The sequence below is a fragment of the Sphaerodactylus townsendi genome, linkage group LG04, assembly GCF_021028975.2.
Source record: "Sphaerodactylus townsendi isolate TG3544 linkage group LG04, MPM_Stown_v2.3, whole genome shotgun sequence".
Classification (NCBI taxonomy): domain Eukaryota; kingdom Metazoa; phylum Chordata; class Lepidosauria; order Squamata; family Sphaerodactylidae; genus Sphaerodactylus; species Sphaerodactylus townsendi.
The window spans coordinates 139,490,967-139,503,135 of NC_059428.1; the positions used below are offsets into that span (position 1 = coordinate 139,490,967).

Here is a 12,169-nt window from a genome sequence, read left to right on the forward strand (position 1 = left end):
ATTTGTTGTCAGGATTCCTAGGAGCGGAACTGTTCCTTCAGTACCCAAACACTCTGTCCATATAAAGACGACTCAGTTTCTTACCTTACTTGATAATTCACCAGAGACGGGGTTGGCTGGGGGCTGCAATCAAGCACATCATGGTGAGCAACGGACCCAGAAGAGCCATCTTTCAAAACCAGCATTGTTAAAAAACAACCACTACAGCCCTGTGAACTTACTTTTGCCCGGACGTAGGCTTTTCTGATTTTTAATCCTAGCTTGTGAGCAAGCTCTTGAGTTAATTTTATCACACTGTCATCCTATTGAAAAACAAAAACACAGAACGTGACAGACCATCTCGGCAACTCCCATAAAGCAACATCTGTGAGCGTCTCAAGGCAGAAGAGAAGAGAATCCATCTCTTATCGCCAATCTCTCCCCTGGAGGAGATTGTCTATCAAACTAGACTGGACCCAGAGTGATAGAATTTCAGGGTTCCACTAGCTAGGCACACGCAATGAACACAAGGAGGGGGGAGCTTACCAGAAGTCCAACAGCCTCATCCACGAGTCCATGCGGCTGGCTGCAACACCGCAGCCACGCTTCTCCCTGCAGTGTGGGAGGCTTCAAAAACATGAAAGCCGCCCCGCTGTTGAGAAGCCCCCACTGGGCTTTATATATTTATGCCACTCAAAAGGGTGGCTTGAGCCTGAGCTTGCAGCGGCTGGCATAATGCACAGAATGGCTGGGAGAGAACCGACTAACATCGGCTCCCTCTCCCCCGCCCTGTCTCCGTCCCATCTCCATTACACCAATGGTAGGGGTGTTGGGACACTGGCACCACAACCACAACCACATTCCAGCACCAAGAAGGGCCGCAGCGGCCAGAGGAATCACCCCTCCGCCAGGGTAAGTGCCTCAGGGAGGGCAAATTTGCCTGCTAGGCCATGTGCCGCTCCCACGAATGGACTCAGCCCCCTCCCCTCTGAATGGGGCTCCAAGCTCTGTTAATATCCCTTGCTAAGGACATCCCCCCAGTGCGGATGAGCAATAAGACCCCCAATAACCTTTGCTTACTTGAGGCACTGCCAGGGAACATTTCGCAACAGCGTCATAAGCCTCCTTGTACCTTCCCAGGTCTTTCAGGGCCGTGGCTTTCCGGTAGAGAGCCCGGAAATTGTTCTTGTTCAGCCTTAGCACAATCCCACAGTCTTCTAGAACTTTACTGTGCAAGCCCTGCACCGGCAAACGACAAAAGGAAGGGAGTGCTTGGAGTGTGGTGCAAATGAATCAAGGGACGTCAAAGGACAGGCCGGGCTTCCCCTGCGACAGAATCCAGTCCCTGGATCGTGAGGGTGGGGGTGAGCAAGGGGGCTTTTTGAATTCCAGCAGAACTGTTGCTATCTCTGCCTAGAGGCCCAAGCCAGGCCTTCTGGTTCTAAGAGCTCAGCAGAGAACGAGGAACCGTTCTTCCGGCCTCCCTTTTCCCTTCCTCCTCTCCTGGCCAACCCCAACTTGAACTGCAACCACCTCTATGGTGCTCGCTTAGGCTACCCACCCCCTGTCCCATTCCTTCACACTCCCCCGCACTGCCTCCCATCCGCCAGGCCCCCTCAGTGCTCCCAACGCTCCCGCCTTGTCTAGCTCCTCCCACTGCTGCAACCTGAGGAAGGGGTCTTCTCAGCCTTGCTTCTGCCCGCAGCACAAAGGGGTGCCTGCAGAGCTGGCACTGGGCCCAGCTGCCCCTCTCTGTTGCTGTGCCAGGAGACGAGCACCCTCTGCCCAGTCCTGCCAAAGCTCCACTCCCCACATCCAGCACGACTGCCTAAGCGCCACTCAAGATGCTCAACCCTCCGTGGTTTGCCAGCCCCCCTGCGGAACGTGGCCCTGTCTGGCAGGTCCCGTAAGACGGAGATTGTCCACCAGGCCTCCAAAGGCAGGGTATGACATCCTGGCTGACCGTTTTCCCTTTGCCTTCCTTTTCCTGTTTTCCCTTTTCCTTTCTTTTGGGCTTTCTGTTGCCTTCCCCCCTTGCTGAATTTTGGCCCACTGTCACCAGGTGGAAATGATCGCCTCCCTAGGAGGAGTAAGAATATATTTGGGTGCTGTGTGGTTTCCGGGCTGTATGGCCGTGTTCTAGCAGCATTCTCTCCTGACGTTTCGCCTGCATCTGTGGCTGGCATCTTCAGAGGATCATCTGAATCCTCTGAAGATGCCAGCCACAGATGCCAGCCACAGATGCAGGCGAAACGTCAGGAGAGAATGATGCTAGAACACGGCCATACAGCCCAGAAACCACCCAGCACCCAAGTGATTCCGGCCGTGAAAGCCTTCGACAATACAGTAAGAATATAGTTTAAGGCACTGCTGGTATATGTTTCATTAGCTTCAACAAGGTTTTCAAACTGTTTTAATGATACGTTTCATTGAAGACTTTGATGTGGGTGAAACATCAGGAGGTAAAGATACCAGACCAGGGCCATGCAGCCCAGAAAAACCACAACAACCAGTGTGTCATTAATGCTGTAACATATGTTGTATTGTTAGCCACCTTGGCCCTGGATCTACCAGGAAAAGGTGGAGTACAAATCAAATCGACTAAATAAATAAAACAAACCCCAGATACATTCACAGACCTTTCAGGGCACTTTCCCCCTTAGTTGTGGGGGTGGTCGTGGGCAACCGATACTTCTTTGCATACTCCCCAGGGCTCCCCGGGATATCTGGAACGTTCTCTTCCCTTTGTGACTGGTCCCATTTTGCGAGTTTCTTTATTCGTTCAGAACATCAGAACTTCACATAGTGTGATTCTGACCTTCAGGAAGCCTGCGGTCTTTTTCTGGTAGGTGCGGTGCCTGATCCAGTTCAGAGGAGGCCCTGGGCTTAACTTGGCTTCCCAAGAAGTCTCCCTTGCCTCGAGAGTATGAGAGTTTTGGATTTATACCCCACCTTTCTCTCCTGTAAGGAGACTGAAAGGGGCTTACAAACTCCCTCCTTTCCTTGCGAGGTCGGTGGGGCTGAGAGAGTTCACAGAGAACTATAACTGGCCCAAGATCACCCAGCAGGCTTCATGTGGAGGAGCAGGGAAAACAAATTCAGTTCACCAGATTGGAGTCCACCTCTCATGTGGAGTGGGGTTCTCTAGATTTGCGTCCACCTGCTCTTAAGCACTACACCATGCCTATTCCTCATTTGACCACTAGAGGCACAAGAGGAGCAGCTCGGGGCTAGGAATCTGTATGCAAGGGTAAAGGACTCACAACTGCGGAACTCCAATCAGCGTTAATGTGAGCGGCACTTACCTTCTTAGAGTAACAAGCTATTCGGTTCACGTGCATTCTCTCTACTATTTCGTTGGAAATGTGGATCCCTTCCCCATTGGCATAATCCGCTATGTTCAAGGCTTCGGAGTAGTGGTTCAGAGATCCCTCCCAGTCGCCTTCTCGGTACGTGTCGTTCCCTTCATTGAACAGGTTTTTAACAAGCTCTCGTATGAATATCTGAAGCACAAAAAAGGGCTCAAAGACCGAGTCGCACCTGCGGACTTCATTAGAGGCCTCTTTTCCAGGAATGAGTGCTGGTCTCTCAGAGCAGCGACAGAAGAGCTAGCTTTTCTTGGCCCTTCCTGACACAACCCTGGAAGCAGAACCACTGCCAAGAGGGCAGCGGCAAATATACAAGGGATGCAGACGGCACTCAGATGTCCTCTCTCTGCCACCATTGTGGCTGCAGCAGGGGAAAAACAGCGCCAACTGCACTTCTATGTCTCCACACCCATACTGACTGACTCATCCTTTCAGACCCCCCCCCCACATCTCCCAAACCAACTCACACCAGTCAAGAAACACGTGCCGTAGTCTTCAGTTTACACACTGAAAAGGCACGGGGGGAGAGGAGAGTGATTGGACTGAGTGGGTCAGGAAGAAGCAAGCAAGCACAGATATCCAACTGCTCATCCTGGGAGGGAAGGGGCAAAACCTCCCAGCATCCCTTGCTCCCACATGCAAGTGACAGAGGCCAGGTAATAATAATAAGAAGAGGAGGAGGAGGAGGAGGAGGAAGAGGAGGAGTTTGGATTTATATCCCCCCTTTCTCTCCTATAGGAGACTCAAAGGGGCTTACAATCTCCTTGCCCTTCCCCCCTCACAACAAACACCCTGTGAGGTAGGTGGTGCCGAGAGAGCTCCGAGAAGCTGTGACTAGCCCAAGGTCACCCAGCTGGCATGTGTGGGAGTGCACCGGCTAACCTGAATTCCCCAGATAAGCCTCCACAGGTTACCTTCCTCTTCCCTACCATAGTCCCAAGGCATTCCCCTTGCTATATACAAGGTGAAGCCCCTGCCTTCCACTACACTGGAACTGTGATCCATGCAGTCAAGCGTAGCCTGGTGCTTTGCTACGACTCTCCTTCTGCCCCAGGGCAACGGCTGGCAAAGGAAGGATTGATACGCAGCAAACAGGATAGGCAGAGAGAGTCCTATTTCTACCCACTACAAAAAATCCAGCGGGCAGAAAAGTTACCTCATATTGTTCTTGTGTTCCAGGATAGGGTAATGTAGACCTGAAAGAAACCAGACAGGGTATTTTAAAATAAAAGCAGGCCTTGCCCAAATGGTGCATCTCCAAGAGAACTGGAAGACCTCCTCCTTGCTCCCTGTGGAGGGAGGCACAAAACGTTGTTGTTTTTAAACTTGTGATTATTAAAATCTCAATTAACTAAGTGCTATCAAGATGAAACCAGCCCTGGGCGACCCCGGTGAAGTTTCCAAAGCAATAGACCTGCCAGAGTGGTTTGCCTGGCCCCGCTGGGCTTCCTTGGTGGTCTCTCAACCAAGAGCTAACCAGGGTCGGCCCTGCTGAGCTCCCGGATTCAGGTCAGCTGAAGCTACTGGGGCTGCCACATTCACAAACACCACCTTCGCCACATTTCCAGGAATTTCCAAGGCACAGTTGGAAGCCCGGCACGATCCAACAGAAGATCTTTAAGAGCCCCGGGGGGAGAAGATTCCTGGCTCCAAATCTCCCATCGGCAAGACTGAGGCTTCCAAACTGAGCCATGGCTCCTTCCCAGAGCTGCGGACTGGGAAGCCACTGGCCTAAGCTGCCCGCTGTTTCAAATCAGAGGAGCCGTGCAGTGCCGAGTCAACAAGGGTATTCAGTGCCACCAACAAAAAGGGGTCTGTGATAAACCGCTCACGATTTTACACAGACATTCACAGAGTTCAGTCCTTATGGGGGAAAACTTTTCTGGATCCTCTGCAGGCAGAGGGGCAGCTTGTTCTTCTTACACTCGCACCCTACTATGCCATTCACAAAAACTGTTGCTCACCCATCCAGCCACGGGATGCTGCCCCTTCAGCGATGCTTACTGCGCTCAAGGGCAAATGTGTGCCGTGTTTTTGTGCACATCTGTCTAGGTTGAAAGGCCAAGCTGGCTACTCATTATGTTGCACACACAGTTCTTAGGTCAAGGCAGGTTTTGGAGGTAAAAAACAGGCTCTGTCACAGTTTAAACCAAAGCAAGTCCAAACGGTAAGAAACCCACTCCCCCACAAACCAACAAGGAGGTCTTACTGTATGAACTGCAGCCCCTTCTTAATCTCTTGCTGTCTGATGCTCCTGTCCACGGACACATTGGACATGTTATCATGAACACCCACTTCTTCAGTGTGCAGCTTCTAAAACAAATCATGGAGAACAGTCGGTTCGGCAGTGAGTCCAAAAAGAAACAAAATACTTATCTGTGGAAAGGAAATGAATGCGAGATCTTTTTCACTGGACAGAAAACAATACTCGGGGGGGGGGGGGGGGATAGAAAACATGCTTGTTTCCTTAACTTCCGCTTTCTGAATACAGCCTTAAAAGGGGACCTAAGTTTAATCAGCTGCCCACCCAAACCATATGCCAGATGCTCAGCAAACTGACCGTCAGAGACATACTGAATACATGAAACTGAAAACCTCCTAAAATTGGAAGCCTTTTCGCATGCGCTCTGAGCACAGCTGTCCTGTAAAAACCAAATCCAGACCTTCCAACCAGCAGGCATGAGGCCGCTTTTCTATTTGAGACGATGATACTGAAAAAGCACAAGAATAGAACGAGTCTTCAGCAAATGCAGAACATATATTTGTAAGTACACTAGACTGCAATATTAAAGTTCTGATGGAGCCAAGAGCCAGAGCTAATATGTCACACAAAAAGCGCTCTCTGGCACCTCTGAGACATTACTGAATGGGAGAAATGTCCGCTGAATTGACTCACAACTTGACTGTATCACTTGGACATTTGCACATGGCCTCATGTTCCTGCAAGGATTTTTTTCAGTGGCTTCAGAACTGCAGCAAACACCAAAGGATACCTCGCAAGAGAAAACATACCACAACTGTGCATTGCTAGCGGGACCATAGCTGAGGCAGACACATACCCTTCTACGGAACACTACAATACTCTTGGAATGTCATAGTGCAATGCTTTGCAAAATCACTCAAGTCTACGACCACTGATTTAAGCAGGCTTAAACTGAGTTAACTATGCACAGGAGCACTGAGATATCTACGTGATCTATAGTTACAAAGTTAACTATGAGGTAGACACAGGACAGGCATAAGATGCACCGAAAACTCTCAAGAACGAGGCAGGAAAAGCTGCAATGCAGTCCAGGGTCACAAATGAATATCTGGCCATCTTCAAACAGCAGTTGGACAAACACTTGCCTGGGATGCTATAGTCTGATCTGACACTGAGCAGGGGTTGGGCTAGATGTCCCTTTCCAACTTGATGAAATACTAATGAGCAAGATGCAGAGACTTTAATTTTTTTAAGAGGCTCTACCCTTTAAAATGGACATTCCAGAGAGAAATGTGGACACCAAAATTAGCTGTGCTACATAAGGCGCCCCTTCCTATTTTAATTCTGTGAAGGGAGGGGGGACACAGAGCCAGCCTCGCATCACGTGGTGGGCAGGACAGTAATGGAGATGGGAGAATCCAATCAATGGAAGACAATCAGTTGATGTTTCCTCCTTCAAGTCCAGCCTCATCTTCCCATCCAAACACATCATCAATGCAGACAAGATAGCCGGAGAAAAACACTGTGATGGGGTCAAACACGACAACCAAGCAGTCTGCTTGCTGGGGGACGCAGTCTCCTGCTGACCCTACCTGCTCCAGGCGATCCACCTGTGACCTTTTGGCACGCTAGCAGTAATAGAAACTTCTGTGTGAGCAAGTCTTTATTTAGTAACAGCAGTTTGGAAAACAATATGTCATCAGACATTTATTGACAGAACCGAGAAACCCCGCCAAAACCCCCTTTCAAATATGACAGAGGACTCGCCGCCCTACCCCAAGGAGCACCTCCTATTCCAGAGACACCCCACTCTTCCCTCTCAGCTGGAAGGGAATGCGGCTGGCCTTATTGGGTCCTTTTCAAGCCAAGCCAACACAGGAAATAACCCCAGATGTCTAACTAAACAACAGGCTGGAGGAAACCAAAACTAGCATACCTACCTCCTGCCAGAAGGGGGATTATGGTCAGGCCCAGTATATGACTGGGCATGACAACCAGTAATATGGAGGAACTCAGGTTATTTGCGAGGTGTCATGGGTGGGGCCTAAGCCACAGAACTACTGAACTATCCTCTCTTCCCAATTACATGTTGACCAAGGCAGCAGCTGTTTTCTCTAGCTGGGGGCTCTTCACTAAAAACCCCTCTGAAGTCCCAGGTAGGCTCGAGAAAACAACCCTCCTGGCATTTTTTTTACTTAAGTGTCTCATGGGGAATATGGGAAGCCTAACTCTCTCTCCCCTGCCCCCAAATCGGGTCAAAACTGAAAGAAGATATTCACCGATACGGTCACCCATTCGGGTTGGCATTTCTCCTAAACGTTCACATTTATCTGAACCTTGGAAAAGTAGCTGCAGTGTATCTTGGGCAGAAAGATACAAAAGACTCTGTGGCTCATGGATTTCAGCATAAAAGAGAAGCTACATCCTTGGGAAAACATGTAAAGCCACAGAAGCCTGTTCACGCAATCTTGTGACTTAAATTAATTCCATGGGAGCAGAACAACTTCAGACAGTTTCTCTAAAAGCCAAAATAAAACCAGAGTCCATCAGTCTCTTAAAGTACCAGTAACATTTATCCTAGCATACTGGAATCGCAGTATACTTCATCAATCACCGCAATAGACGACATTAGCCTTTAAGGTGTCACTCTTTTGTCCAGCTGAATACGGCTGCCCCACTGGGATGTTTAACCACATGATCCTTTTTTTAGCAGCTTCAAAAGCTCTCTGGAATGTTTCAGACAAATCTCCACAAGGAAGTTACTGAATAAACGGTCCATTTTAGAACAGGAAATCACCCTCATGATCTAGAAGAGTTGGATTTATATCCCCCTTTCTCTCCTGCAAGGAGACTCAAAGGGGCTTACAAACTCCTTTCCCTTCTCCCCTCACAACAAACACCCTGTCAGGTAGGTGGGGCTGAGAGAGCTCAGAAGAACTGTGACTAGCCCAAGATCACCCAGCTGGCATGTGTTGGAGCGTACAGGCTAATCTGAATCCCCCAGATAAGCCTCCACAGCTCAAGTGGCAGAGCGGGGAATCAAACACAGTTCTCCAGATTATCTGCTCTTAACCACTATGCCACTACCAGGCAAGTATTCAGGTTCAGTGGAGAAAAAGGAAATAGCAAAACTTTAAAAGTTAAATGGAAGCAAAAGCCACTGAAAGGTAACGTTGAATGCTGCGCTGTCAGCTTCCTGCTATGCAGCCACTCGAACAAGAACTTCCTTCTCGCTCGTGCTTCCGATCATTTCATTCGTGTTGTCTATTCTCAGGCAACCCAGACAGCACAAAGTGGTCTGAAGTCCCACTGCCATTAGTGGGTCAAGCTTGCCTCATCTGCTGGCTCCGCCACCTTTCATTTTGTTTGACATGCAAAGACTGTGCTTTGTGCTCGGCTCAGGTTGTTTGAACAGCCACCCGAAGACGTATACCACCTGTGCATTTCAAGGACGTGCGGCTCTCAAATGTGCTCACACCACAAAGAGAAAAACAAAACAAAAACCTCTATGTCAGTGAAACCAATGGAAATTGCATCATTCTCTTTGCCAGCGTTGTTTCCTGGCTTCTAGTTAGGGGTGCCAAAAAAATAATGCAAACATTTGTGTGTTCTTGTCATATATTTTTTTGCCTTATTCACTGGCCATGTGGTTTTAATTCTGTCTAGCAAGCATTGTATTTCATCATTAAGGATCTTTACGTAACAATCTACAAAGACCACCTAGGGAGACAGATATATGGGGCCTGAGGGAAGTGTCAGAGAAAGACAGGAAGGCTGAAACACAAATGTAAATCCACTGTCCATTCAGCCAGAAACACTGACCTCCTGGAGTAAAATCAATTAAAACTTATTTTTTCCCCCATATGAACAATAAGATGCGAGAGACAGTGTTTGGTTTAATGTTCACATGGACTGTGCTGTGTATCTAACCAGAACCAGATGTAAAATACATGTATCGAACTGCTGAACGTACTCCCCAATGACAAACGTCCGAAGGTTTACTTATTTAAAACTGTACTGACTTTGTTGTTTGCACCCGCCCACTTCTGGTTTTCATGCTTTCTCATCAGCAAGTTGGAGGGAGGCTGACAAAAAACATCAGGGATTCAAATCAATTGAAAATTGATTTCTGAAATACTGAAACCCCAAATCCCTCTGCAACAATCAGAAAAGAAGTCTGGTGCAAATGCCAGCCTGTTTCTCAAGTATGTAATATATGTTTACCACACTTGCACCAACACTTCAGAGAAATGGTTGCACAGCTACTGCACTGTAGAGGTTAGAGTCAGGATCAGGAAATCCTGGTTTAAATCGCAGTTCCAGTCACATACTCTTCCCACGGTTGTTGAGAGAATAAAACTGAGAAGAGAATGATAAAAAGTCGCTTTGGGCTTCCATTGGGAAGAAAGGCAAGGTATAAATAAAATAAAGGATCTTCCATAGCTACAGGAACCAGCACAGACCCCTAAACTGTTCAACAACAGAAGAGAAGGTTAAAGAAGGCACAAAACATGCATTACAGTTTTCAGAGTGAGGGAGACAGCTGAAGAAGATATCAGGGTTAGAGGTGAAAAATCAGTTACTATAAAACTCCAAACAAGCCTCTTAAATATCTAATAGCCAACAGTAAGAACCTGAGTACACAACCACCCCAGATAGCTATCCTTTTGGGGAGAGTGAGAGAAACACTCCCTCAATGAAAATGAAATCCTGAAATTTAAAATAGGACCAAGCATCTCTAAATGTAACCCTCTGCAACCTGCAGCTCTCCAGATCTTCCTGGACTACAAATCCCATCAACCCTGCCAGCATGGCCAATTGTAGTCCATGAACATCTGGAGAGCCGCAGGTTGCAGACCCCTGCCCTAGAAGAAGGAACTAATCTCAAAAAAGAAAGCAGAAGAGGAGGCAATGGTGGTGATAATTCCAGGTGTAAAACCACAATCCTTCCGTCTATGGAGTGAGCAGAGAACTGGGTCACCAGTGAGCATCTCTGTCTACCCGCCGGTGAGCATCCCTGCCTACCCCTTCCAGGGAAGAGCACAGCCCTGGTTATACCCATCCCTGTGCCTTTCTTTTGACACACAACAACCAGCAGCCCTACAGAAGATTGACACCAAAACATTCTTGCAGAACACAAATAACACAACAGCTTAGCATAATTGTACCAGAAGACCTTCCCAACATGCTGTTCCTCTGGGGCACTAAAACCACCAAGCACAGAAACTTTGAGAGCGTGCTGGAAAGAGCTGAGACACACAGACATGCTCTCAGTGCCACATGCGGGGAGACTCCCAAAGGCCTCAAAAGCCTGGAGGTGAGGGAACACCCAAGAAAACAAGCCCTCTGTTTTGGCTGACAAGGGTTCACTTTTAGAAAGAGGCAGAAGCCCCGCAGCTCCACCTCTCTGGCTCTGAACTGCTGTTCTCCACACCTGCCCTGAAGCAAAGAGTCCAGGTTAACCAGCATCCTTTTCAGAGGATGCAGACTGGAGACTCGGTGCAACCTGTTAGGAACACGTGCAATTTCTAAGCCCAATCCTGGCTTCACCACCTTTGGTACCAGTCTGGTACACCTGAATTATAAATGGGGAACAGGATGTTGTTTTAGTCATACCTTGGCCCATCGTGGGAGCCTATTGAGGCTGAAATCTGTTAGCTGTCGGCAGTAGAGATGAGCTTATGATTATTATTTTGCTTTTAACACGATGGGATTGCTCGTGCTTACTGTTGCTGTCGAATTGCACACTGTGTTGTTTTATGCACGTTAAGAATGAGTGTAAGCCGCTCTGAGCCGGGGAAAAGTGGGGTAGTAAATTTAACAAATTAAAATAAGTCAGGCTGTAGATGGGGGCCTCCAGCTGTCAACTCCTCTGGAGAAAATGGCTGATTGGGATGGGGGGGGGGCTCCATGGCATCATCCCCTGCTGAGGCCCTCTCCTCCCCAAGCCCCGCCCTCAAATCTCCCGGGCTCCTCCCACCCAGAGTTGGCAACCCCTTCGAGGCGGGCAGCCGAGGCATTTCCACCCTCCCTCCAGGGCTCCCCTCCCTGGGTGTAATTCGGGCGCACGCAAAGCCCGCCTCCTCTTCCCCTCCCGGCCTAGGCCCTCCCCCGTTGGGCGGGAGGAAGGAAGGCCGGGCTGGGGCGGGGGCCGCCGGGCTCTCTGCACGAAGGGCGCCGCTCTCGCCAGGCAGGAGGGCGGGCCGGGGCCCAACCGCGCGACCTCACCTGCTCCTTCGGTCCGGAGGCCGCGCGGCTCATGAGGCGGAGACGGCGTCCGAGGCCTCTCTGCCTGCCCGTCTCTCTCCCCCACCCCCGCTCGTCCGCTTCCGCCTCAGCCGAGGCCCCCTTCGCCACAGCGCCCCCTGCCGCTCGGAGGCCGCCTCTGACACGGGATGGCGGATGCGGCCCTTATTGGCAGGCTCGCTGAACGGGGGGAGGGAAGGCCAGCTCTTCGTCCAGATTGAACCCCGGAGCCGTTCACGGGGTGTCCTGATTGGGTCAGAGAAATGTCGCTCCACCAGCCGATAGGCGGATGCTTTAGTCTGCACGTGCCAATCTCCACAAGTTCCGCCTTCCTACCCGGAAGTCGGGTTACTGAACCTGGAGGAACGCGAGA

General features: G+C 49.6%; 1 protein-coding gene across 2 annotated transcripts in view; it reads right to left on the reverse strand.

Moving 5' to 3' along the window:
- ZC3H7A (zinc finger CCCH-type containing 7A) overlaps positions 1–11,948 on the reverse strand; it is a 41,320-nt gene extending 29,372 nt beyond the window's left edge. The window contains exons 1-7 of one of the 2 annotated variants that reach the window (XM_048493378.1): positions 11,779–11,948; positions 5,557–5,660; positions 4,504–4,543; positions 3,285–3,482; positions 1,060–1,218; positions 222–302; positions 85–123 (exon numbers count right to left, since the gene is read on the reverse strand). In XM_048493378.1, the coding sequence (XP_048349335.1) occupies positions 85–123; positions 222–302; positions 1,060–1,218; positions 3,285–3,482; positions 4,504–4,543; positions 5,557–5,660; positions 11,779–11,811 (654 nt within the window). In that variant the 5' untranslated portion in view covers positions 11,812–11,948. Of the gene's footprint in view, positions 1–84; positions 124–221; positions 303–525; positions 943–1,059; positions 1,219–3,284; positions 3,483–4,503; positions 4,544–5,556; positions 5,661–11,778 lie in introns of those variants that run through there. The other variant, XM_048493379.1, reaches the window with a different exon arrangement.
- Positions 11,949–12,169: the final 221 nt, after the last annotated feature.